At 41.1% G+C, this 25,657-nt stretch overlaps 1 protein-coding gene across 5 annotated transcripts in view; it reads left to right on the top strand.

Annotated features, from left to right (window-relative positions):
* Positions 1–25,657, top strand: part of Grid1 (glutamate ionotropic receptor delta type subunit 1) — a 725,743-nt gene that overhangs the window by 667,291 nt on the left and 32,795 nt on the right. For all 5 annotated transcript variants that reach the window (XM_050140755.1, XM_050140756.1, XM_050140754.1 and 2 more), the window contains one exon: positions 2,993–3,188. In XM_050140755.1, the coding sequence (XP_049996712.1) occupies positions 2,993–3,188 (196 nt within the window). The remainder of the gene's footprint in view (positions 1–2,992; positions 3,189–25,657) is intronic.

The raw sequence follows: 25,657 nt of genomic DNA, 5'->3' as shown, positions 1-25,657 counted from the left end.
TTATAGGCAAATTATGGCAGAGTTACAACCCTTGGGGCCCTTCAAGCAAAGGAACATCTTGCTTCAATTAGATATAAATAATGAACAATAATTAGGACGATTTCTTCATCAAATTTGTTATTTCATGTCTCCTTTCATCTGCAATGTATTGAGACGAATCCTGAGCTCTGTTTCTAGCCCACATAGCAGGACCAGGGGAATGCTATAAAGCGTGCCACCACAGCCGAACGGAGCACCTGTACCATGCAGACCCTGTGTGCTTGCTGTGCAGGCTGCTGTCAGCCCTGGACCCAGGGCCATGGGGTAGTGATGGAACTGCTTCATCTCCAGGCCTCCAAAGCCTTATCTCTGGTGGGACTCATACACAGAATACTAACTCAGAATCATGACCTCCACCTCTTAGGCAATGGCCCCATCAGGTACCACTCTTTGTCCTGAGCCTAAATCCTCCTTAATCCTCAGTAAGAACCCACTGCTGCAGGCTCAGCCTCTAGCCCTCATCTTAAGGTTTGGAGACTGAGGCACAAAGATATCAGTGAACTTGCCCAGGCCCACCTTATTAGTGATGGTAGGGCCTAAAAACAAAACAAGCAGCTAATCTTCAAGCTGTGGAGACAGCATAGGGAGACCTGGGCTAAGGATGACTTTACAGCTAGATTTGTAGAAGTCTACAGGTACATGAGTGGGATAAAGGGGTTCCCAGCAAAAGGAGAGCCATAGCCTGATAGCTATGGGTGGCATCTCTTATTTTCAGGTTGGTAATGGTGCTAAGTAGGAACAGGGAAAATCACTGGATATGAACCAAAGACAGAAATTGTACAGATCAGCCAGCCTGGCAAGATTGGTTGGTATGTTGGTAAGTGTTTTGTCAAATTGGCACAAGTTTGGACGATTTGGGAAGATGGCCACTCAACTAAGAAAATGCCCCCTGTCAGATTGTTTGTAGGGAAGGCAGTGGGGGATTTTCTTGATTAATGCTTGATGTGGAAGGGTTCCGTCTACTAGGGCTGGTTCCATCCCAGGGCAGGTGGTCCTGGGTTGTACAAGCTAGTAAGCAACATGCCTCCAAGGTCTCTGCTTCAGTTTCTGTCTTCAGGTTCCTGATCTTCTCTTCATGTTAGCTTTTAAGCTGTAGGATGATATAAATGCATTCCTTTCCAGTCTCCTTTTGGTCATGTTGTGTATTGCATCCATAGAAAAACAAAATAAGACAGTTGGGTTGACTCTTCCTGGTGAAAGATTTGGTAAGAGGTACAGGTAATGGTATTGGTTGATAAAGGAGATACTGAGAATTTCAGAAGAAAAATAGATAAAAGGTGATCTGGTCAGACCCTGGAGAGAAAGCTTGAATTCCCATTGGGACTTTTAAAATTCTGTAAATTGGGCTGGTATATGGCATTCTAACTGTAATGATAGGCACGACTTTTCAAATAGCAAACAAGAGTACCGTACTAATTCATCCTTCCTGCCTCATGCCTCACTACTGAGGATTCCTGACTTAGCAGTGGCTCAACTAAAGTGTCTTTGATGATCTAATGGGGTGAAAATAACAAGCACTAAAAGCTGTATTTTAAATGTTGAGTTTGGATCTCTTCCTGGGCTAGTGATATATGGAAAGATTCTCTCTTGTGGAACTGGGTGGCAGCAATGACTTGATCTCCAAGTGGGCCAGCTGGTCCCGTGGATTTAAATAGATCCTCTATAGTATGCTGTGTCGCCAGGTTTATATATGGGTGCTCGAGCATACACACATACACATATTAAATAAGTAGCGGATATTTCATACTTTATTCATGGTATTCCATGTATGATAACATGGGTGATGTAGACACCATAGGGTTAGGCAGGTGTATGAAGCACATGTTCAGCTTAGTGGCATTTTCAGTTCAGGATGGCTTTGCTACCATACAAAGCAGAAAGTCGAGAAGTATATGCATTTCTCTTTTCAAAAAGAAGCCTTTTTCTCTGAGCCCTGTTTAGTTGTCTGTTTCCAGGCTGCTGAGGGGACTTCCTGAGACACTCTGGCCAACTCTTTGACCAGCAGGAAAGAACAGCCACCAGAGGAGGATTCTTCCCAAATCACGCTTTATTGGAGCCTCTTGGTTATAGGGAGAGCAGGAAGCGAGGGGCCCCAGCTCTGAGCTGCAGCTGCTTATATAGGGAGTCTGCCTAGCAACCTTTGATACTTTAACTGCTTTTCTGGAGACCCACCGGCAGGAAAGAAAGCAGGGGAACATCCTTGTCAATTACAGACCACAAGGAAGTTCCCCTGCCGGTCAGGGGGAGTGTGGGCAGCTAGATCACAACAACTCACCCTGTTTTCTGGTGGAAGAACTGCAACCTTAATATGGAGTTATTTATCAAGCGAGGCCAGGGCCAAATGCCATCTTGTAATGGCAGCCATTCAAATCGGCTCCCAGCAACCCGTGTCTTGCTAGAACCACTCAAACTGGTTACTAGGTGCTCAGCGTCATTAATTGGCTGGAACTCCAGCATATCTGCAAGTTTTGGAGGGGACATCTATTAATTGATTCAGCATCGTAGTGTGTGTTGGTGCCAAAGTAACTCAGGACTAGTCTTCTGCGTCATCCATCCTGCCCGCTCAGCGTTTTGATGTGCAGGGCAGAAACACCAGTAATTTGTGTTTTGTGCTGCCCTGACTCTGTTATACTGTGATTTCCTGCCTTTATGCATATTTCTGTAGCTAGACTCAAAGCTTGCTGATGGCAGGAATTATTTCTTACTTATTGTTTCATCCTTTGATCTCAATACAATACCTGGTTTTATATGCTCGGTCATCTTACTGAGGAAACGTAGCTGTGATATGTGGAAGCTGGGCTCCAGGCTGAGACATTTGGATGCTGGGTGTGATGAATGTGGTTAATGGATCATTGTAGGACTTAGAACTCAGGAGAGGCTCGCAGGCCGTTTTATCCTTACAATGTATAATATTCAGCAAGTACCAATGTGTCAGTCTCTCTCTGCCTTTCAGGACGTTTCAGGACCTGTCCAAGCAACTGGAGATGTCTTATGGCACCGTGCGGGATTCTGCTGTATACGAGTACTTCAGAGCCAAGGGTACCAATCCCTTGGAGCAGGACAGCACTTTTGCTGAGCTCTGGCGGACCATAAGCAAGAATGGAGGTGCCGACAACTGTGTATCCAGTCCTTCAGAAGGCATCAGAAAGGTAGGCACAACTGGGATCAGGGTGCAAGAACTGGGAGAGAGGCCATGAATTGTATCATGCATTAGACCAAAGATATCTTCCCAGAGGCATCTGCTAGTAGGTAATCCATCCTCTTATTGCTCAAGTTGATGCCCACTCTTAGCTATAGAAGCAGAGGAGCTGTACAGTAGATGTTGTTTAGGTTTCTGTGGGAAAGTTGGTCAGGGGAGGGCAGAGAGGTTAAAACAGAGCCTCGCACCTCTCTCCACATTTGCCGTTCATCTTGTGGCACCATGAACCCGCCCCTTTCAGCTGAAAGCACTTGGTGAAAACAGAGCTCCAAGTGAACAACGAGCACCTGTGGGACAGGTGTACCCATGGCACGTGTCCCGAGATGCTAGCACAGGGAAGGCCACATGGGGCAGAGATGATCAGAGAACATATTTGGGCTGTACTATGAAGAAGGGGTCTTTTGTGGATGGTAAGAAGGACAGTGGTTCTGGGGATGGAGCCTGTACTGGAGAGGGAAGAGGCCAGAGCCAGAGTAGAAGGTGAGAGAAAGCCTATCCTCTTCTGGTTTGCCTTTCTGCTTTCTGTTGTTGTTATAAACATCATGGCCAAAAGCTGCTTGCAAATGGAGGGCTGTTTTTGTTGTTTTTCATCTCCGGATTCCCGGTTACAGTTGTCTTTGGGGGATGTCAGGCAGGAAGCAGAAGGCAGGAACTAAAGCAGAAACTACAGCAATGCTGCTTATTGACTCGCTTCCCTGGCATGCGCAGCCAGTTTTCTTATGTAACCCAGACACACCTGCCCGGGGATGGCACTATCCACAGTGAGCTGGGCCCTCCTATTTAAGTTGCCAATCAAGAAAATATCCTCACAGACAATGCCATAAGACAATCTATTGGAGGCAATTCCTTAATAGAGATTCCTTTTCCCCAGGTATCACTAGGTTGTGTCAAGCTAACGATAAAATCTAACCAGGACAGTTGCTGTCCTGAGTAGCTTGTCAGACATTGTTCCTTTATTTAGCCAGGTTCCTACAATGACTTCCGCCGAGAGTTGCTATATCATCCGATGAAGGTCGGAGACACAGAGTCTCACTATGGTTAGACTCCTTGTCTCCTTGGCATCCAGACTAAGGACTGAAATTCGTTGCCATGTGCTAGTCTGTGACTTTTAAAGCTTGATGGAAGAAAAGTGGTGTGATAAATGCAGGTGTCTGTGACTGCTGCTGTTGCCCTTGGCATCCTTCTGTCCAAAAATCCTAGCGTTGGGGCAGCCACTGTCCCTAAGGTCAGTTACAAACTGTGAGTGGCCCCAGGACAATACTACAGTCTTGCTGCCCAGCGACCTCACTATTACCTTTTATCCTTCTCTCTCTCCCCTCCCTACCTGAAAAATTCTGCTATCATCCCAACACACACACACAAATACTTTAATCCTCTGCATGCCGCACTGTGCCAAGGATGTGGACTGAACTTGGGTAAATTTCCGTGGCCACCTAGTGACATTGCTGTCCTCTACGTGAGATTAGCACTACACCCTCAACCCTTCCAGCCCCATCCCGGGGGAAGCCTAGGACATCCAAAAGGAGAGGTCTCAGCCTGCATGGGAAGCTTAGTATGTCCTGGCAGAATGTGGTTTTTGTTTCATGACCTCAGTGTGTGATGGATCCTAACTGGGAATACGTTCTTACACATCTATTTGCAGGGACTTAAGATTCTATAACATATGTGGTGGATTTTTTTAAAGTTTTATATTTAACCAGAATAATAAAATGTTACGTAATGTGCCGTTATCATGCTTACCAGATTAGCCCTTCTTAATTCCTACTGCACTATACTAGCTGCTCCAGCCTTGTGCTCCTAGGTTCTCTTATATTCGTGACATCCAGCTTGTGGTGGCAGGTGACTTCATTTGGAGATAATGAATACAAAGTTGACTAGCTGCCTTTTTGTGAGTACGAGGCCTAAGTGAGCAGCTTGGAGTTCCTTTTCTTGGCCTCTGTATCTCACAAAGAGTCAGTGCTCACAGACGATCTTACAAAGACTCAGTAAAATAGCACTACATTTAGTACTTCTGAGAAAGAAAAGGGTAGCTAGTTATCAGGAGACATTAAGGATGGAATAGTTACAACACTTGTGGTCATATTTGATGAGTATCAAGAACATGTGATGTAAAAAAAGAATGCACGATGGACTTCTACAAACCAAAAAGGAAAGCCCAATCAATTTAGTGAAAACTGGGCAAAAGTCTTACACAGGCGTTTCCCAGAGAAGCAACACATATGGCCAATAATCACAGGGAGAGATGCTTAAAGTCGTTAGTGTTTTATGAAATGCAAATTAAGATCATAAAGATATATCATTTTACACCAATTAGCCTGGTGCAGAATGAGGGGTGGGAGAGAAGATGCAGTGTAACAGGTGCTTAATTGTTGGTGGGGTTGTGCTCAATACAACCCCTTTGGAAAAGGGTTTGCCATTCTGCTATAGAATGAGATGCCATGTATTCTGTGGACCAGCAACTCCACTTCTGTGTATCGACCAAAAATTAATGTCCCCACAAACTCTTGGAGACAGAAAAGGCCATGGTAACATTGGTGCAAACCATGGAAACAATCCAAAGGACCCATAACATGAAGAAAAACATCTGCAATAAAAAGGATGAACTACAGTTGCCTTGAAAGGTATAGATGAATCTTCACAGTGTAATATTGAACAAAAATGCATTATAGGCCATTTGGTCTGGGTCAACTAATAGAAAATAACATACCATCACCCCGTTTTAAAAAATGTATAAAGCACTCTGAGATACACATTCCAAGTAATGATAAAATACAAGAGTCACCATGGTGATTCTGCCGATGGGAGACATGGGGAGAAGGAAGGAGAGAAGTTGTTACTGTTGGAGTAAGTCAGAGTCACCATTAGCTGTTGGATAAGCAGAGGTTTTATTTTTTTATATTTTCATGTCACACAATATTAGGTAGTAAAGGACTCAGTTATCAAAAAGAATCACGAACAGATATCCTAAAGCAAGGTACATGATTAATATCATTCTATGCACCTCTCTGCTCATCCAGATAAATCCATACAAAATCAAGCCAAGTCTGGCTCCAGACGTGCCCGTCCTTTCCTGTTTAGTCTGTATGCCTGCTTCGGTGTCGGGACAACCAATACATACCATTAAATCCCTCTGGGAGGTGACAGATCTGGAGATGGGTCATTGGGGAGATGCCTCTCCCCAGTCTTAGTTAGCCCTAGTCCATTGTTCTTGCTCATGAGTAAAGCAGTATAAAATAAAAACAAACAGTTAAAGATAAAAATAAAGAGTCCTTATCCAAGCTCATTGTTTCAAGATACAGAACATCGTCATTCTTTTGGAATCTTTATTATACTTATGAAATCATCTTATAAACTTTAATCTGGCTTCAGGGTCACAATCCCCCCCCCCACACACACACACTGCTTGCATTTGAATCTCCAAGGGGGAGGGAGAATTGTCTGCCAGCACTGAACAAATAAATGTTCAAGCTTTTATAGTCAGGGTCATAAAAGTGAGTTTTTAGTATTACCAGAAAATGAAGAATGTTACTTTTTTTTTTAATTGGAAAAGAGCTCCAATTCCCTACCAGATCTTTCCCCTTCACTGGTTCGTGTGCAGGGTCTGGACCAAAAAGCTTCCTCTCTGTACCATGGAGCTATCCCTCCCTGCATGAAGATGTATTTGGTAACCTTACGGGTCATTAGGCCACAGCAGGCCAGACTACCTCTGGTTATGCTCTAAGTGCAGACCGTGTCCCTAATGTCATAAGTATAACTCCGTAAGGAGAATTAACAAGTCGGAAGACATGGGCTGCAACCCAACCTCCCTTAGAAGAGCAGCCTCTCCAAATGCCATTTGGAACCTGCTTGCTACTGTGCCCTGCAGACTGCCCTGTAAAGCTAAGAGATGCCTACCTGCAGATAGCTCTGCAGAGGTTAACTAAGAGATGCCTTCGAAGGGACTTTTTCTGGAGACGCCGTTGGCCACAGGACAATCACACTTCTAATTTCCAGTTGCTCTTTGGTGACTCTGGCGCCATTTCCAGACAGTGTGCAAAAGTGGAGCCATATCTAATTGCTACTAAAGTCAAGGACCTTAGTATCTGGGCAAAGCTGGAGAAGTGCTATTGTTTTTTATTTGGAAGTACTGCAGCTTTTAATGACCTGAAACCAGTTTGCCTAGGATATTGCTTAGAAAGAAGAAATCCCTTTTCTACAGTAGCAGAGCTGGAAACGTTATGTCCTGGTTGCCCTGCAACTGAGTTCTACTGCTTCGTGCCCAATACTGCTCAGGCGAGGAAGAACACAGGCTGTTCTGGGCTGCAAGTAAGACAGCAAGGAACCATTCGGAAAGAGAAGGAATATTTTTATTTATGAAGAGACTACAATGCTTATATTTTGCAAAACTGCCAGTCATCTCAATAAAATTGCGCTCTTCCTGAATGAGTCATTTGTTTGCTGTCTGCAGGAGCAGTGGTAGGTGAATTAAGCCCACGGTTCCTGCTCTCTGTTAGCAGGTTATAAGCCCTAGGTTTCTCCGATGGAAGAGCAGGGAAAACGTGGTTCAATTTTGGCTTATGTCTTGATAGCCTTCTCCTGGAAGGGAGTCCTCTGCTCCTGAAGGATGTGTGGCAGAGAGAGGGGGTGAGGCAGCCTTCACTCTTCTCAACCACACATACTTAGCAGACCAGTGGAACACTAAGTGGTCGCCATTATCTGCACATGCAGGGTAATTTTGTTGAAATTCTTTTTTTAGGTTGTATTTTGAAATTAGTTTACTAATTAGTTCGTTTCCTTAAGTTCTTTTTTTCACACATCCTTAGTTTTGGCTCATCCATTTGCCATGCCCTCCCCTCCCCTATCCCACTGTACCATCCATGCTTAATCCTTTAGCCCACATTATTCTTCCCTCTTTCTTCTTTTACATGTGTTCTATTTATTGTTCTATATTCATCTAACTTATTTTTTCTTTGATTTGGGATAAATGATAGTAGACTTCTATGTGGCTTTTCACATCTCCTTCCTTTGAATTATGCCTATTTTTTTACCTCCTGATTCCCACCAAAGTCACCCACTCTTTCCTGCATAAAAGCCCTTCTGCACCCAGCATTCCACCTCACAGTTAATTTGCCCATAACCACTACCCCTCACCACCACTAAGGATCGGGGAAGATGACAGAAGAGTCCTCACAAAGACTGGAGGATTAGGGCGAGGTGCTGGGAAGTGTTGTGTTCTAGACAGGGGCAATAGTTCTAGACTATTTCAATCATCACAAGATCTATCAAGCTGGTGACAATTCCAGTGTAGGTGGACAGATGGTCTCCAAAACAAAGCCCTGACTAAGAACCTATTGGCAATGGATAGTTGCTGGGGGAAAAAGGATCACTATTTATTGAGGATGTGGCCTCTAGTAGATTTCCCATGCTCCAGGGAATGTTCCATATCCATGGATTTACCTAGTGGGTTGTGAAAAAAGAAGATACATGAAGTTGGGAGGGAGGCATGTTATGGAGAATACAGGGAGTTGGAAGGAAGAAATGTGGCTATATTATTATGATCATATTTCATCATACACATATATGAAATTTTCAAAACTAAAGAAAAAATGTAAGAAACCATAAAGACTCATCAAAGATTGGCAAATCTATGCCATATGGTTATAATCCAAATATATTTTTTTGTAAATAAAATGTTACTAGAAGATGTCTCCACCCATTCCATTTCTGTCTTATATCTTGCTAATTGAGCAGAGTTGATTGAGACCATATGGCTTTTAAAGCCTAAAATAATTATTATCTATTACTTTACCAAAGAAATTCCTGACTTTTGGCTCAAGCAGAGCTGTGTATCATTCAGTTGTTCATAGCCACTGCTAGTTACTCATCATCTATATTCTGCATGATCTGGAGTTTTATGGGGGCCTAGAAAGTGCTGTAATCTATCTCTACACCATTGAAGAGCTCATAAGTTCCTCAAGTGGCTCATCATCTAGTGCTGCACCACCCAAAAGCTCATTGGTACCTTCAGCAATTCATCCTCTGTGCACTACCCAGCAATTCATGTTTTAACCCTTGTCTAAATTAGGGCTTTTGTTGCTGCAATGACAAAAATTCACCTGGGGAGGAATGGGTTTGTTTGACTTACACTTCTACATTGTAGTCCATCACTGAAGGAAGCCAGAACAGGAACTCAAACAGGGCAGGAAACTGGAGGCAAGAACCAATGCAGAGGCTGTGGAGGGGTTCTCTTTACTGGCTTTCTCCTCATGCCTTACTCAGCCTGTTTTCTCAGAGCCCAAGACTACCAGCCCAGGGATGGTACCATTTCAATAGGCTGCCCCCACCCCCTGTCATCAATCACTATTTAAGAAAATGCCTTATAGGTTTGCTTACGGTCCCAGCTATGGAAGCAATTTCTTAATTGAGGTTCCCTCCTCTCAGATGACTTTAACTTGCATGCAGTTGACATAAAACTATCCAGCACAACCCTATACCATGTAGTAGTTCACAGACCCTTTGACTAGTTCATAATTTAGTTTTACACCATTGTGCTGTTTACAGCCACATCTCATAGTTCCTCATCTAGCTCTGCACCATTCAGGGTCTCCTGGGTACCTCTAGTGGCTGGCTCTGCCTTTGCCTTTGCACCTTCTAGTAACTTGTTCACTGTGTGCTTTTTTTTTTTTTTTTTGTTCTTTTCGATCCATCTCAGGTGATATAAGAGCTTCTCCCTCACTATACTATAACCTAATTTTGTGCTAGCCTGGTATAATCTCACCTTGGTATCCCTTGCACACTCTAAGCACCAGGCACAGTGCCAAATGACTTACACACACTGTTGTTTACATCCTAAATAGGCTAATTGACTTTCACTGTCTCCAAAATGTAAAAATGGGACTTTAACCTAAGAAAGGGTGACTGCCCAACGTTACACAGACAAGAGTGGAGCAGTGACTAAGCCAATGTTGCCTGTTCGCACAGGCTAGCCCTCCATTCCATTCCCTTAATGTGTTTGCACTTCACGTACAATACTTTCAATTCCTTTCCACTTGCATGCCACACTAGCAAGCTATATGCCTAGCTTCCATTTTCAATCTTATCCATCCTTCCATGTGTCATAGCAAAGGTTATTTAGATGTGTGGTCTTTATTTTTTGACTCTTAAACTATTAAAAATTATCAATCAGAGGGATTATGAAATGCAGAATTGAGCTTCCAAGTGGTTCAAATTTATATGATAATAACTATGTCTCATGAAGCTAGACTTTAATGTTGCTGGCGGGAATATATATTTTTTCTTTAGTTCAATCAGCTTGAGCAAGTGACATCCAACATAACCCAGTGTCTGTGCAGTGCCATGCTGATCTGGATTGCCAAACGACTAATCCTTTCCATAAATCAGATCTAATATTTAATAACATTGTCATATGGAATATAGTGTTGATAGTTTAAATGCCAATCTTTACAGCTCATTGAGTTCTTTGAATAAATAAATGAGTAGCTTGTCTCGGACCTTGTGGCTAGAGACAGTAATTTTTCAGGGAGGGAAGTAGCTTTTGAGGCCACAGTCTTCCCAGAAAGTATTTCTTTCCCTCTTGGTGCATATCACTGAGGTCATGAAGTAAACACACACACACACACACACACACACACACACACACACACACACACACGGAGAATAGAACACACATCTTACTTCTCCACCTAGCTAATGCTTGACTGGGTACCACCTCTCAGTGCCTGCCTGCAGTGGTACCTGCTCTCTTCCTTTCTGCTCTATGATGAGGGTTTCTCTTACTCTGTGCACTCCTTGCAGTGTCTGTGATCAGTTTCATGAGGGGATGGGGAGGTGGTCCCCAGAAGCACTGCAGCATTCCACTGGAAGACTAGAAACTTTAGAACTCCATAGCACCTACCTGTGGCAGGACTAGGTAATGGAGATGGCTTGTGTATGTGGTAGCATCCTGGTTTTGTGTCATAATGGAATTTCCTACTGAGGAAGAGATGCTTCCCCCAAGGGGTACTTCTTGTGCTTTCTGGGATGCTTGATTAAAAGACAAGGATAGTACGCCATAGATAAGAAGATGGCTGGCAAGATACAGGCGGTAGAGAGCAATAACTACTGATACCTAACTGCATGCTTTAGGACTGAAATTATGTCCTCCATTTGCTTCCAAGCCAGTCTGGTGCAGTTCTCTGAGCATTCTTCCTTCTAAACCACGCACACTGGATGATCAGTTTTTCATTTCTATACCTTTTGTGTCTGCTTTGCAGCAGTTTATCCATTTGACAGGTTGAATGGTCTCTTTACTCATTCATTTATTCATTTATTCCCTTGTTCGCTCATTATAGAAAGGCAGTGCGAGTGGCTTTTGCCTAGGAGTTCTACATGTGAGTATAAACTGCATGTAATTTAATCTGTGGCTCTGAGCAATTGGATTCACCTTGTCGAATCATGGGTGAGTCTTCCGGAACGTCTGCCCAGCTGCGATATGGATTTGCCAGTGTGTACAGCTGAAGGAAACCAGTGAGGATTGTAGCCCCAGGCACTGTAGATGTCAGGACCTTGTCCTAGCATCTGCCGTAGGAAGATGAAATTTCGGAAGACAAAACTGAGCAAAGACAAGCAGCCCTCAGGCTTTCATGAGGAACGACCGGCATACATAGGATAAAATGCATACATACGTTGTTTACCTCAGGAGTTTGGGCAAAATATACATTTCCCTCGCCTTCAAATGTTCTCTAGTCATGTTCTCCACACAGAGTTTAGAGGATTACATTTACCTTTCTCGTGGTTCCTAGAAATGGATTCAGAATATAAATACTCGTACTTACCTTCTGTCACCCAACAGAGTTCCTGTAAGACTGGTCTATGGCACCATAACGTTCACTTTTGTAACTGTTCTTCCTTTTGGTTTTGGTGTTTAGAACAGTATTCCTTTTGAAGAATAATTCTCAACTCGTTTATCCACTCTGCCTGGAGCACATTACCGGTGTTGACAATTGAGGGCTATTTTTAATAGGGCAATATACAATTTTTTTTCAGAAGACTTATGTGGAGTTGTGTTTCCATTTTTCTTCGCTGGATGCATAGTGGTGGACCTGCATGGTCATGGAGTAGGTGTGGGTCTGTTATTGTGCAGAAATGCCTGTCTGGTGTCATGCTGTCTCATACACCCATGGGCAACACACTGCTTATGGAAGCCCAGATTTCTAGACAGTCCAAACAATATTAGTGTTGCTAGTCTTTGTGACTGGCTTTGAAGTTACAGCCAATTTTAACTTTTTGGCTAAATTATAGTCAGTTCAGTGGGTGTGAAGAACTGCCTCATTAGCTGTTTTAAGTTGGTGGCTACTGATGTTAACTAGGTGTTCATGTGCTTATTGGACAGGCATACATCTTCTTCAGAAGTGTGAGCTCAAGCCTTTTGGTAAATTTTATTGGGCTTTTCATCTTCTCAATGCTGATTTATATGAATTTTTAATATATTCAGACTATAAGTCCTCAGTGGAACATAAGTGCTACAAATATAATTTCCAGAGTGTAACTGGCCCATTCATTTTCTTAATGGTGTCTTTTGAGAAGCAGGAAATTTTAATTTTGATAAAATACTATATATAAGTTTTTAATTTTTTTATGGTTAATACTTGTGTCCTGCCTAAAATCTATCACCCAATCTAACATTCAAAGTTTCTTCTAGAACTTTTAATACTTAGTATTAAAGTATGTTTTATTTGGAATGAGATAGCTGTTCAGGTTTATCTATTGTCTATAGTATGTTCACTTAAATAGGTGTCATTTGCTAAAAAATAATAATAATCCTTGTCAGCCCAGCACATAGATGAGATCTCTTGATAATCAGAGGCAAGATTCATGTTGCTCTGTTTCCTGATTCTCTATGTCTGCTCTTGACCAGTTGGCTCTAATACCAGTACAAACATGATAACTAGTTTTACAGTAATTCTATAAGCTAGAAGCATGAATATTTTCACCTTCTCACATAAAATTGTTTCTGAACCTCGGAACTCTTTACTTTTATTTAAATCTTAGAATTATCTTGTCAATTTCTTCAAAAAATTGTTGAGATTTTGATAAATATAACATTTAATGTATAGACAAATTAGATAAAAATATATCTCCTTATAATACTGAGTCCTAAATATGTTTTGCTCTGAAAACCAAAATTAGCTAAATTTCCCCTCATTGATCTTTTTTGTTGTTTCCATTTTAACTTTAGCTTTTCTTAAAACCATTTTTCTTCTGTTGATTTTTAGTTACGATTTTTCTCCCTACTCATATAGTTTCTTAATATTGGGCTGTAGATCATTAATTTTATATGTTTTCTTTCCTAATACGAGCAATAAATCTGCTTACTTTAAGCACTCCCTACAAGTTTTTAAGTTTTATATGTTTTTTTTAAATTCTCATTAAGTTCAAAATATGAAGTATCGGTAGATTGCAATAATGTACTGTGCATTTTTTAAAAGATAGAAGGGAGGAGTTAGAAAGTATTGTCATGAAAAAATGATGAATATTTAAGGTGGTAAGCATGTTTAACTTGATTTGAACATTATGTAGCATGTACAGGTATTATGCATGATATGGTACCTCATTCCATGTGTATACTGTTGTTATACATCAATTAAAGTTTCAAAATAAAAATAGCACATCAATCATTTTAGATGAAGAGGTGAGGTTTCACACTAAATTTAATGTCCAAGTGTCCCTGCTGAATTCAGTGGACAGAAACTAATGGCTGTGTTTTGGTTTTGAAAAGACCATGGGCACAGAACAGAGATTTCTTTACTGAGCGAGTAAGACTGCAGTCATCCTGGAATAGTTTTATTGGGCACACACATTTTGCAGTCCACATGTCTCTGTGCTTTTCTGTTTTGTAGAGAAAAGTATAAGACTGCAAGGGAAAACTGTCAAGCAGGAAATTAAACACGCAGAAAGATAATGGAATTCAGAGAGGCAGAAAAGGAAGCTGAACTCGGGGTGAACAACGCTCATTTGTATCTTTACTAAACGTCCAGTTCCCTTCTAGGCGGATGAAGGTGATGATCTTTTTCCTGCTTCACAATTGCTGTCTTCTGAACCCCTTCTCCTGCTCTTAGGCTCCCAAGTTCTAGAGGCCTCGGCAACTAAAGGTTGCTAAGCCCCTTTTCCCAGCTTTAACTGTGTGGTACACCCAAACTCCACATGCACAGTCATCCCCAGTCTGTGGCTGTATTAAAATAAGTGATTTTAATAGCAAAAATATATAGATTTATATATACACACAACACACACTTATGCTTATAATTCACATATAGTATTTAACCATTAAGAAAAATGCTAAAAAATAAAATGAAGGAAAGAAGGAAGGAAGGAGGGAAGGAGTGAAGGAAGGAAGAAAGAAAATGCTAAGGCCAGTGAGATAGCTCAGCAGATAAAAGTCACTTGGTGTGCCAGCTTGAAGACTCTGGTTAGATCTCTGCAGACTGTGCAGAAAGGAGAGACGAGTTCTGAGCATTGTCTTCTGTGCATATGCCCTCACCCGTGTGGTACCCAGACTCACACATCACACATGCACAAATAATAAAATAAATTTTTGAAAAGTTAAACTGAGCCAAAAAATAAAACCAAATTAGCAGAATAAGCCAAATTTAATCCTTTTTAGCACTACCTAAATCTGAATCCAGGAATTTTTATTTTAATCTTTTGTATATTTCTACCAAATATTTACATATTTATTATGTTATAAAATGTATTTTTGATTTACTGTTGTAAAGCTTAGTCACGTAGTGTCTAACACTTTGTTAATTAGGTATAAGGAAATTTACCTAAAATTTCCCTTTTTGGTTCTCATTTGAATAAACTCTACTGTTTTGCACATTTAAATATTGTAAGGAACATTTTCATCCATAATGTTTTTTTTCAACAGTTACTAGATTTATTTCTGTAGGTCTAATTTTCAAAAGCAAAGTCATAGTATAGAAAAAAGGTATGAATGTTTAAAATGTCTTAGCAAAATAATGCTGAGTGTTGCCAGAAGCAGAGGTTGAGTGAATTATAGACAATCTTATTTGAGGGAATTTTTTTAAAAATTCATAAGTGTGTAAGTCCCCTCAGATTTGGAATGGCAGCACTCTGAGGGTTGGAGCAACAGAATTTGTAGTCCCAGGCCAGCCTGGACTGCACTGTGGGACTCTGTCACAAAACAAAACAAGCAAACAAACAAAAAACAGAAACAAGAGCAGAGCATCCCCTAAAAAAATTCAGATTTTATTATCTTCTTTCCCATTAGGTCCTTGTGATTTATATTTAGAGAAAATAATTTTTTACTTTTTATCACATTTTATTTATTTCAGAATGTCTGTATGTGTATGTGTGTGTACACAGAAGTCACATAGAGGTCAGAGGACAACTTGCAGAAATCTGTTCTCTCCTTCAACCATGTTGGTCCTGGGGAATGAAATTCAGATGCTCAGCCTTGGCAGCAAGCTTCTTGATCCCGAGTCATCTGACCGCTTGTAATCTTTTTGTCTTTGTGTACGTTCATACGTATGCATGTGTTCATGTGTTTTCCCCTGATTTTATTCATTATTCTTGGAACCGCACTGTTATTAAAACCATTTTCTGTTACATACATTTACCTCCCTGGACAAGATTAGGCATTGCCATCATAAACTGTGGTGCACAAACTGGGGCTCATTGGAGGTCATTTCCCAAGATGATGGTTAAAAGTCTACAGTTCTTCAAGGATGACAAACGATACACAGGATGTACATACAAGCCTGTCTTAGTTGGTTCTCCTATTGTCGTGATAAACACCATGACCAGAAGCAACTTATGGACACAATGGTTTATTTTGGTTTACAATTCCAGGTAATATTTCATCACTGAGGGAAGTTGGGGCAGGAACCTGGAGGTTGGAACTGATCCCGAGGCCAAGGAAGAGTGCTGTTTACCTCATGGCTTTCTTTGCCTCTTTTCTTAGCCCAGAAGTGTTACTGCCCACACTTCTGGCCCCTTCCACATCAATCATCCATCAAGAAAATGCTCTAAAGACTTGCCTATAGGTCAATCCTATGTATGCATTTTCTTGATTAAGAGAGTTATACTTCCCAGATATATCTACTTTGTGTCAAATTAACATTAAAATGAGCCAGCACGAAGCCTCTTCTCCAGATACATATTCTATGATACTGTTTAAAGTGTTTGGTATCTTTGTCCATTTATTTATTAGTTGACTCGTTTCCAAGTGGTGAGATTAATTAATATGTAAAAGTGGACATTATGCATTCAGACTAACACCAAGAATCAATGTAAGGCCAAATCGAAGGTATAGGTTTGATTTGGAACCAGATATTATTGTCTCCTTCCTATTTTAGTCAGTGACTTCCTGTCCTTCCTTGGGTCCCCAGGCCATGTTGGGACAACTTGGAGATTCGTCCTCTGACTAACATTAGAGAGGCCTAGAATGGACAGGAAATGAGGTGGCTCTCCAGGGACTTCCTGACAGGCTGAGTCTGTAACCCGCCCAGTGCTTAAACTTAGTTCCACTTCAGTCCCACACCCTCAGCCTGAGACTCTTTAGAAGCATAGTCAGAATGATGCCTCAGTTTCTGCCTGCCACTGACATGACTCTTGTTACCAGAGTCCTAGTGGTCCGCTTCCCAAAGAACCTAACACTGTGGTGAATGCTTTTTTTTTTTTTTTTTTTTTTTTTTTGACTGCCAGGCTGAGGGCTGGCTGCCTCCCAAGCTTTAGTGGAAGCACCCACTCTTCCGGCCCCTCCCTCTTACTGCACTGTGTGCCCAAGAGCGGAGTCTCCTGAGCTATCATCCACTCCCCAGTGCCCTGTCTGGCACAGACCTCAGGACTCAGCTGCTCTCCAGTGAGGCTCCGTTTTATGCTTGTTGTCTGTCCCCAGGAATGACCTAAGGGAAGGTGGAACAGAAATAGCACAGGAACTTTTGAAATTACGCATGCTTTTAAAAAGCACACAAACTAAATGTTCAGTGAGTGAGAAGCGGAAGTGCATAGGCACAGTCATGGACATTTCTGTCTTCCGCGTGAACGAGCAGGGCAGCTGGGGTACCAACAGAAGGATAGCAAGGAGGGCTGTGACGGTCAAGAGAGGGCCGAAGTCCTCTGCCCTGGACCTAGTGAAGCTTGCTCTCTCTCTCTGAAGCTCTTTAACATACAACTAGCTGATTTGGCCCCTGTATGACCCCTTACTGCTTAATTCTGTTTGATGGTGATTGGTTTGGGATAATACAGTCCAAAGATCAAGGGAAGCCCCCTCTGAGTCTCCCTTATTAAATTACTTTGCTTTGGGTTTTGAGCATTGCCAAGCAAATCTTGTTATGAATTCTTCAATTACTTTCTTTTGCAATTTTTATAATTTGGTAGGGTTAGCTCAAACCAATATCCATGCCATCATGCTAACTTTGATTATTTTCAAACTCCTCATTAGAGGAGGTAGGAGGATGTTGACTCCCCTTAAATCTGATTTTATTTTACAGATTTCCTCTGCTCTGTAATTTGCTTTGTACTCAAGCCTGATGTGCTTCCCCTTAGTGCTGGCTGTAAATGTGGAAATAGTCCATCCTATTTGTTCCACTGAATATTATTGCTTTGGGTTTTATGACTTAAGTTTTTGCATTTTGAAGGGAATCGTTTTGTTATTTGATTACATAAAAATCAAGGAGCAGTAGCTGATGAAAACAATTTTGATTTATTGCGTCAGCTAGCTTGTTGGCCATTTTTGCTAAGCTTATTTTTATCTCCATTTTCTTGCCATAATGTTGTTTGTCCAGGAGCAAAAAGAGAGAAAGGGAGGACAATAATACTTCCAAAGAAAAGGATGTGAGTGGCACTGGGCTGATACACCTCATCTTCACAGGGGCGCTAGGGGCCGTATTTGCACTGTTCACATCACATTTTGCAAGTGCAAAATGCCAAACTCAGTAGAGTTTCATTTATCAATAAAATTATTGAACTCCTTCCACCATCCTGTAGTTTGTTAATATCACCATCAACCGTCTCAGAAGAAACAGCGACTTTACATACAAAATGGGTAGATTTATTAAAGAGTTGGTAATTCTTTACTCTCCAACATCATAGTGGCATTAAGATTTGCTGGCAGCACTATATTTTAAAACTGTAGTGTGTGTGTGTGTGTGTGTGTGTGTGTGTGTGTGTGTGTGTGTGTGTGGAGGGCGCAAGAGCGTGGAGAAAGAGAGAACAGAAAAACAGAGAGAGTGAATAAATATGAAGGACTGTGAGAGGGGGTTCCTAATTATCAAATTAGGAGGGGCAGCAAGAATAACAGGTATACCAGAATAAGTGTGTATCTTTCACAGCTGTAGACTCCTTATAAAGCAAAGGACCTGGGCCTACTCTGTGATGTTCAACTTCTAGACCTCAGTTACATGGAAAAACAATGGACAGAATTTTTTAAGCAGTGTCCAGAGGCCACATTCCTGGGTTTCATACGGAGCCTCCATCAGGATAGTACAGACTTTTACCATGCATCCTAGCCAGATCGACAGTCAGCTACTTGGTGGACTCCCAGCATTCCTTCTATTGGCAAAGCTATGGTCCTTCCAGGTAGAGTGTGGGCCTTGTTCAGCTGTGCAAAAGGGGAGATTCTTTATATCTTTGTAGTCAGTTGTGACCTATTTCGCAGCTCTTCAGTGTGCTTAAAGGGCACAGTGCAAGCTATGTCAATCAAGGCTGACATTTTAGCAAAGGCCATAAAGGAATTCTTAGCTGCAAGTGGGTTAGAGGATAAGGCTCTTGAACCTAAACCCCAGGCGTGGTCATCCAGGCCATTGATTGTGAGCACGTGGATTTTACTGTTTCTCTCTTTGCCCAGCATCATCAGAATTGCCGTTCCTGATAACCTGTGTGACTGGAGAAACATCAAGGGGAGGTTTCTTCTGATGGCCAAACCGCTCTGCCCTCAGGGGGTAGTTCTCAGGTCTGATTTGAAGTTTACCTCAATGACGTCAAATGCTCACTTAGAGAAGCGGTGGCATGATACAATGGACAGACTATGATAATTACATCACAACAGCTAGGTTTGGTGTTGGCATCTGTCTTTTGCCAGTTATGAGATCTTGGGCAGGTTAATGAACTCTTGAACAAAGAATGAATAACCTGTCTTCCCAGAATTATTGTGGAGATTAGAGGTGGTGTGGAGGACATGTGGGAACTTGTTGGAAATATCAATTCTTGGGCTCTGATCCAGGTCTGATGCATCAGGGACTGGGAGTGAGACAGGGTGGAGCGCAGTCTGTGTTTTACCACACCCTCCAGGCGATTCTCATGGCCCTTGTTTTTGAGTGTATATATATATATATATATATATATATATATATGCATTTGAAATGGTGGTATATTATGAATGTTTCATTAATATTTAATTTGTTGTTGAATTTTTGAAAATGGTTCTTAGAAGTTGAGTGTGCCCATTGGTGCTGTTTTTGTGGACAGAATGCTGGGGAAGACTTAAGGATAGAGCAGAGATAAGGATACTTCTGGAGGGTCGGGTGGTTTATTGTCAGACTACTCTACCAAGACCTAAGACAACTGTAGGTTTATCTGGTACCAGCTAGACACCATGCTAGTCAAATGGGCATATGCATGGGCCAGGAATTTATTCTCTCTCTCTCTCTCTCTCTCTCTCCCTTTCCGTTTCTCCTTTCTTTCTCCTCTCTTTCTCACTTCTGCCTTTCCCTCTTCCCTCTTTCTCCTGTGTTGTTGTAATAGGAGCAGTGGAGCTGCGTCCCCCAGCACCATGGCTTATGCCCCGAAATAACAACACACAAATTGTATTCTTTTAAACACTGCTTGGCCCATTATATCTAGCCTCTTCTCTGCTAACTCTCGCACCTGGACTAGCCCATTTCTAATAATCTGTGTAGCCCACGAGGTGGCTTACCAGGGAGATTCTAGCCTACGTCCATCCTGGGTCGGAGCTTCATCACGTTGACTCAGAGAGCAGAGCTATCACGTGTGCCTGGGAGAGGGGAGCATGGCATCTCTGTCTGAGGCGTCTTACCTCACTTCCTCTTCCTCCCAGCATTCTTTTCTGTTTACTCCACCCACCTATGTTCTAAGCTATCAGGGCCAAGCAGTTTCTTTATTTTTAACCAATGATCTTCCTCCATCACTGTGTGTGTTACTTACATATATGTATATGTACATGAAACATGGAGTATCTTTACAGTTCCATCACAATATTTATGAAATATTTGCATATATGTACCATCTATGTTTTCTAGACTTATATATTCTTTTTATTTTTTCATATGTTACATCATAACTACAGTTTCCCTTCCTTCCATTCCTCCCAGCCCCCCACCTCCCTTTTCCCTTAAATCCATTACATTTCTTCAGTATAATAGTAGTTATTTTGATTTTCTTAATACTTATTCTTTGAAAATCATAAACATGTATACAATTCATTTTTAACATTGTTTCTTTTACTATTGAGATTATAATTATATCATTTTCTTCTTCCCTTTCCTCCGTCCAAACCCTCTCATGTACCCCTCTTTGCTTTCTTTCAAATTCATTTTGTCTGAAGTGCATGGTCTCTTCAGCACTAGGAACTTAGCTGTACTTCTGGAGGGCAACCAAAGGCCTTTGTAGTGGCTTATATTTGTGGCATCTTGGTCAGTGCTGTCCAATAACTCAGAAGAAGGCTTCTCAGACCTGGTGGTGTGGTTTTTGATAGATAGTCTTTGGTTCTTCACAGTGCAGATGAGAAAATTTCATTTAATCAGCATATGTACATTTATACATGGATTCGTGTGAACTAGGTGTTTATTTTAGGTAGATGGTTAATAGTATCATTGCTTATGACTTTTCAGACATCCTTATTGTGGTTTGACTCTCTTCCCTCCTATATTTATTTTCCTCTTGCCTTTCTAATTAGAGTCTCCGCCCCTCTATTTTCCTGAGCAGATTGCTTTGTAGCCTGCTAGCCCCTGATGGCTCCCCACACCCCTCCCACAGCAGTGGTCATATTTTACTTTCCTAGCTTCTACAGGCACTCCAGGAAATATACGCAGATCTGAAGAAGAGCTAGCCACCTCCAGTAAGAGAAAACATGTATCATTGGACTTTTGGGGTCTGGGTTAACAACTCAATATTATTTAATTTTTCTTTATAGCTAAATAGTATTTTATAGTGTATTGATCTACCATGTTTTCCTTATTCATTTGTTGGTTAAAACACATTTATGTTGTTTCCTTTTCCTAGCTACTGTTAATAGAGCAGCAATGAACATGGACACCTGTGGAGGAGGATGTGGCCTTCTTTAGGCATAGGCTAAGGAATGGCATAACTGGGTCATATGGTAGATGTATTTTTAGCTTTTTGAGAATTCTTCATGCTGTTTTCCATGGTGGCCACAACAGTTTACAATCCCACCAACAGGGGATTAAAGTTCTCTTTTCCCTACACCTCTTCTAACATTTGCTGTTGGGTGTTTGATTGATCTTTGGCATTCTGACTAGGGTGAGACAAAAATCCCAAAGTTGTTGTGAGTCACATTTCTATAGTTGCTAGGGATGATGAACATTTTTTAAAGCTACTTCTTAGCCATTTTTTTTTCTATTTTGAGAATTTTCTTTTCAGGCTCATTGCAGTTTTTATTTTATTTTTATTTTTGATGATTTATTTTTGACTTATTTGTATATTCTGGATATTAGTCCTCCATCAGATGGATAGCTGCTAAGGATTCTCCTCCATTCTGCGGGCTTCCTCTTTGCCTCACTGTTTCTTCAGCTGTGCAGTAGCTTTTTAATTTTGTGGAGGCCCACTTGTCAGTTGTTGGTTGTCCTTCTTGAGCAGATAGACTCCTGTTCAGAAAGGCCAATTCTCCCCCTCTAGAATGCAGGCAACTGCTTGTGTTTTCATCTAGCAGTTCCAGTGTTTCACGTCTTTGATCCATTTGGATGTTGGGTTTTTTGTGCAAAGTGTTACAGATCTAACTTCATTATTTTGCATGAGAGTTTTCTTAGCATCATTTGTTGAAGTTGCTTCATTTTCTTTAAAGTTTTGACATTTTTGTCAAACATAAAATGCTGATGTTATGTTCGGGTCTTTGATTTTGTTCCACTGGTCTACATGTCTGTTTTTGTGTCAGTTCCATATTGTTTTAATTGTATTATTTAGTCATTTATTTGTATTTTTTCTGATTTTTTTAAATTATAAACACTTAGAGCAGTGCATTTCCTTCATAAGACTGCTTTCAATGTTCCCAGAGGTCTTTCCTGTGTTGTATTTTCATTTTGATTTAGGAAACTTTTTATTTCTTTCTTGATTTATTCTTTGACACAGTCATTATTCAGTAGTAAGTTGTTATATCTCTGAGTTTATGTATTTACTAGAAACTTGTTTGCTGTCAATTGTGAGTTTTATTGCAATATGATCAGATAGAATAAAATACAAGTAGTTATTTCAATCCCTTTGAATTTGTAAAGATTTGCTTTGTGTCACAGCATATGGTCTGTTCTGAAAAGCTTCCACTTGCTGTTTAGGAGAGTATGTGTTCTCTGGTGTCTGGGTGGAAACAGTCTATAGATATCTGTTAGGTCCGGTTGATATATGATGTTAATTAATCCTGATATTCTTCTCTTTATTTTTGTCAAGATGGACCTGTCTGTTGGAGAGAGTAGGGGATTGAAATTACCTGCTATTAATGGGCTGGTGTTTTCTGTACTTTTAAATCCCAAGACTTTTTTTAAATTAGAAATTGGGGGCAATAAAGTTTGATGCATGTCTGTTCTGTTTAGTATAGATAGCCATGTTTATTCCCTTTATTAGAATGGAGTGTCTTTCTACATCTTTTCTGGTTAGTTTAGTTTGTAGTCCATTTTTTAATTAGAGGGATAAAATACTCTTATCAGCTAGTAGGACAGTTACACCTGCTTGCTTCCTGCTTCCATTTGATTGAGGTCCTTTTCTTCCATTCTTTTGCTTTAAGGTGGTACCTATCTTTAAGGCTAGAGTGTGTTTATGTACACAACAGCTAGATGGAATTTGTTTCTTGGTCTTTTCAATCAGATAACTTGTTGGCTTTGATTGGAGAATTGAGACCATGAATATTTTAAGTGTGGTATTTAATGTTAATATAGACATGCATGTGTTAATTGCATCATTGTATTGTTGATTTTTGATACTATTCTGTGTTTTAATCCTTATTAATTTGTATTTCTTTCCATAGTTTCTTGGTTGTACTCATTCCTCTCTTCAGCAGTGACTGTTGAAGGAGCGGCGGTTGCATTCCTGCCACCCAGCTCCTGGCCGCCTGGCTAGCTTATGCCCCAAAATAACGACACACAAACTGTATTCATATAAACACTGCTTGGCTCATTTCTATTAATGTGTGTAGCACCAAGAGGTGCGCTGACCAGGAAGATTCTAGCCTACGTCCATCCTGGGTTGGAACTTCGTCACGTCTGCCCCAGAGAGGAGAGGAAATGACATCTCTGACCTCACTTCCCTTCTTCCCAGCATTCTATTCTGTCTACTCCACCCACCTAAGGGCTAGCCTATCAAATGGGCCAAGGCAGTTCCTTTATTAACCAATGACCTTCCTCCATCAAGTGACAGTACAAAATTTTAGGTTTTAGGAAAGAAGCTATAGGCTCCTCTTTGTTGGGGACTTCTGTTACTTCTGTACCAAACCTGTTTCTTCTTCTGGAAATGTGATGAACCTTTTCTTGGTTTATAAACAAACTGTTTCTCTCAAGAAAATCAAAAGGGAATAACAGTCCCGGATCAAGTTTGGGAAACAGGTGTTCCTAATAGAATCTTGCTCAGAACCTGACAGTAGAAGAAACTTAAAGAATTCCATGTGGCTCTCTCTCCGAGGATTCCAGCATTACATGTTTGACAGTGCTGAGAGAAAAACCACTCTCAGTACAAATCCTGGGAGAAATTCAGTCTCTGACAACAGTAGGTTCTCTGACTTTTAGGAATAATCCTTTCTAAACCTCAGTTTTCTTGATGGAACATGGACAGTTTGTATCATAGGATTTCATCCTAACTTTGCAATAAGAGACTGAATGGGGATGAACTAGGCTGAGAACCTTCTTAGAATAAGATGCCTGACGTGATTTTCACTTAAGGTTTCTTTCAGTACCATTGATCTCTCTAATCTGTGATCTTTCTTTCTCCACTTAGAACTCAAGTACAAGGATGCAATGTTCCCCCTCTTTCTAAGTCTTCTTAAAGAAAGATCAAAATTTGATTGATTGATATAGTTAAATCTCATAAGTTCTCCATCAGGATTTGAGGCTGCTGGCCTCCAGAAGATACTTTGAGAACCAATGTCTATAACATGAACTTGGTGGATGCTGAAGCTGAGGAAGACCTGAAAGGCCATCTGGGCTTCAGCATTTCATAAATTGGTAATGAGTTAGTAATTGGATTGAGACTGTAACCCGGTCTAGCAGTCTTTCTAATTTACCAGGCTGATGTTGGAGGACAATATCAAGTGTTATTTATCCCAGGGCAATTGTGTTTTAATCAAGACCCAAACTTAACGCTATGATGTTGGCAACGATTATCATGATCATGAGGATAATGTCTTAACATTCAATCCAGTTCCTTCAATACATCAGGCACTTTCTATGTTGATTTCATCTGTGACAGGTGTGTGAGGGGACTGTGCTATCCTTGCCTTCTGTGTGAGATTACCAACTCTAAGAGCTCACACGGCTGGCCGGAAGTGCTACAGAAAGGTGCTGCCGGCAGTGTCCAAATCCTTTCACCAATACCTACACTGTGTTTTTAAAGGAAGAACTGAAGATCCTAGAAAAAATTATAGGCTCCTAAAGATCATATAATAGAAAAGGAATCACTGTCCTTCATTGAGATGCACAGTCACCTGCTCCTCTCTCGACCATGTGTGCCCCTTAATGTGGATGGTGATACGCAGGATGCATGGATACTTACACAAAAAGAGCAATCATTGGCAGAAATCCTACTGCTGACCAGCAGGAGCTCCTTTCGATGGTTAAAGCAGTTGGACAGGTCCACCCATTCTATTCTGTGGACTAAGAAGTGGGCAGGCTCAGTCTGACCACCAAGATGCAATTACAAGGCAATATCCTGCTTGTACTCATGGCCATACACTGAGGATAGCTTCTGCATTGCGGGTTTTTGGTTGTGAGGTCACTTTGTCATGCTCCATCCTGTTCATTCTGGTATGAACACAGAACAAGCTGAATAGACCTTCTAGATGCTTTCAGGCAACAGATTTTATGGCAGGTGTGTAGAGCCCAGCAGTGACCTCCCTCCCTCCCTCCCTCCCTCCCTCCCTCCCTCCCTCCCTCCCTCCCTCCCACTGAGCCTGTTCTGGTCTTTCCATTTTGCTGGTTCTGGGTCTGAGTCAGATAAAGGTCTTTGTCTTTTTTTAAAATATTTATT

This window comes from Alexandromys fortis, unplaced genomic scaffold, assembly GCF_014885135.2.
Source record: "Alexandromys fortis isolate MF-2015 unplaced genomic scaffold, M_Fortis_MF-2015_v1.1 scaffold_46, whole genome shotgun sequence".
Classification (NCBI taxonomy): domain Eukaryota; kingdom Metazoa; phylum Chordata; class Mammalia; order Rodentia; family Cricetidae; genus Alexandromys; species Alexandromys fortis.
This window is presented reverse-complemented; position numbering and strand designations above follow the sequence as displayed.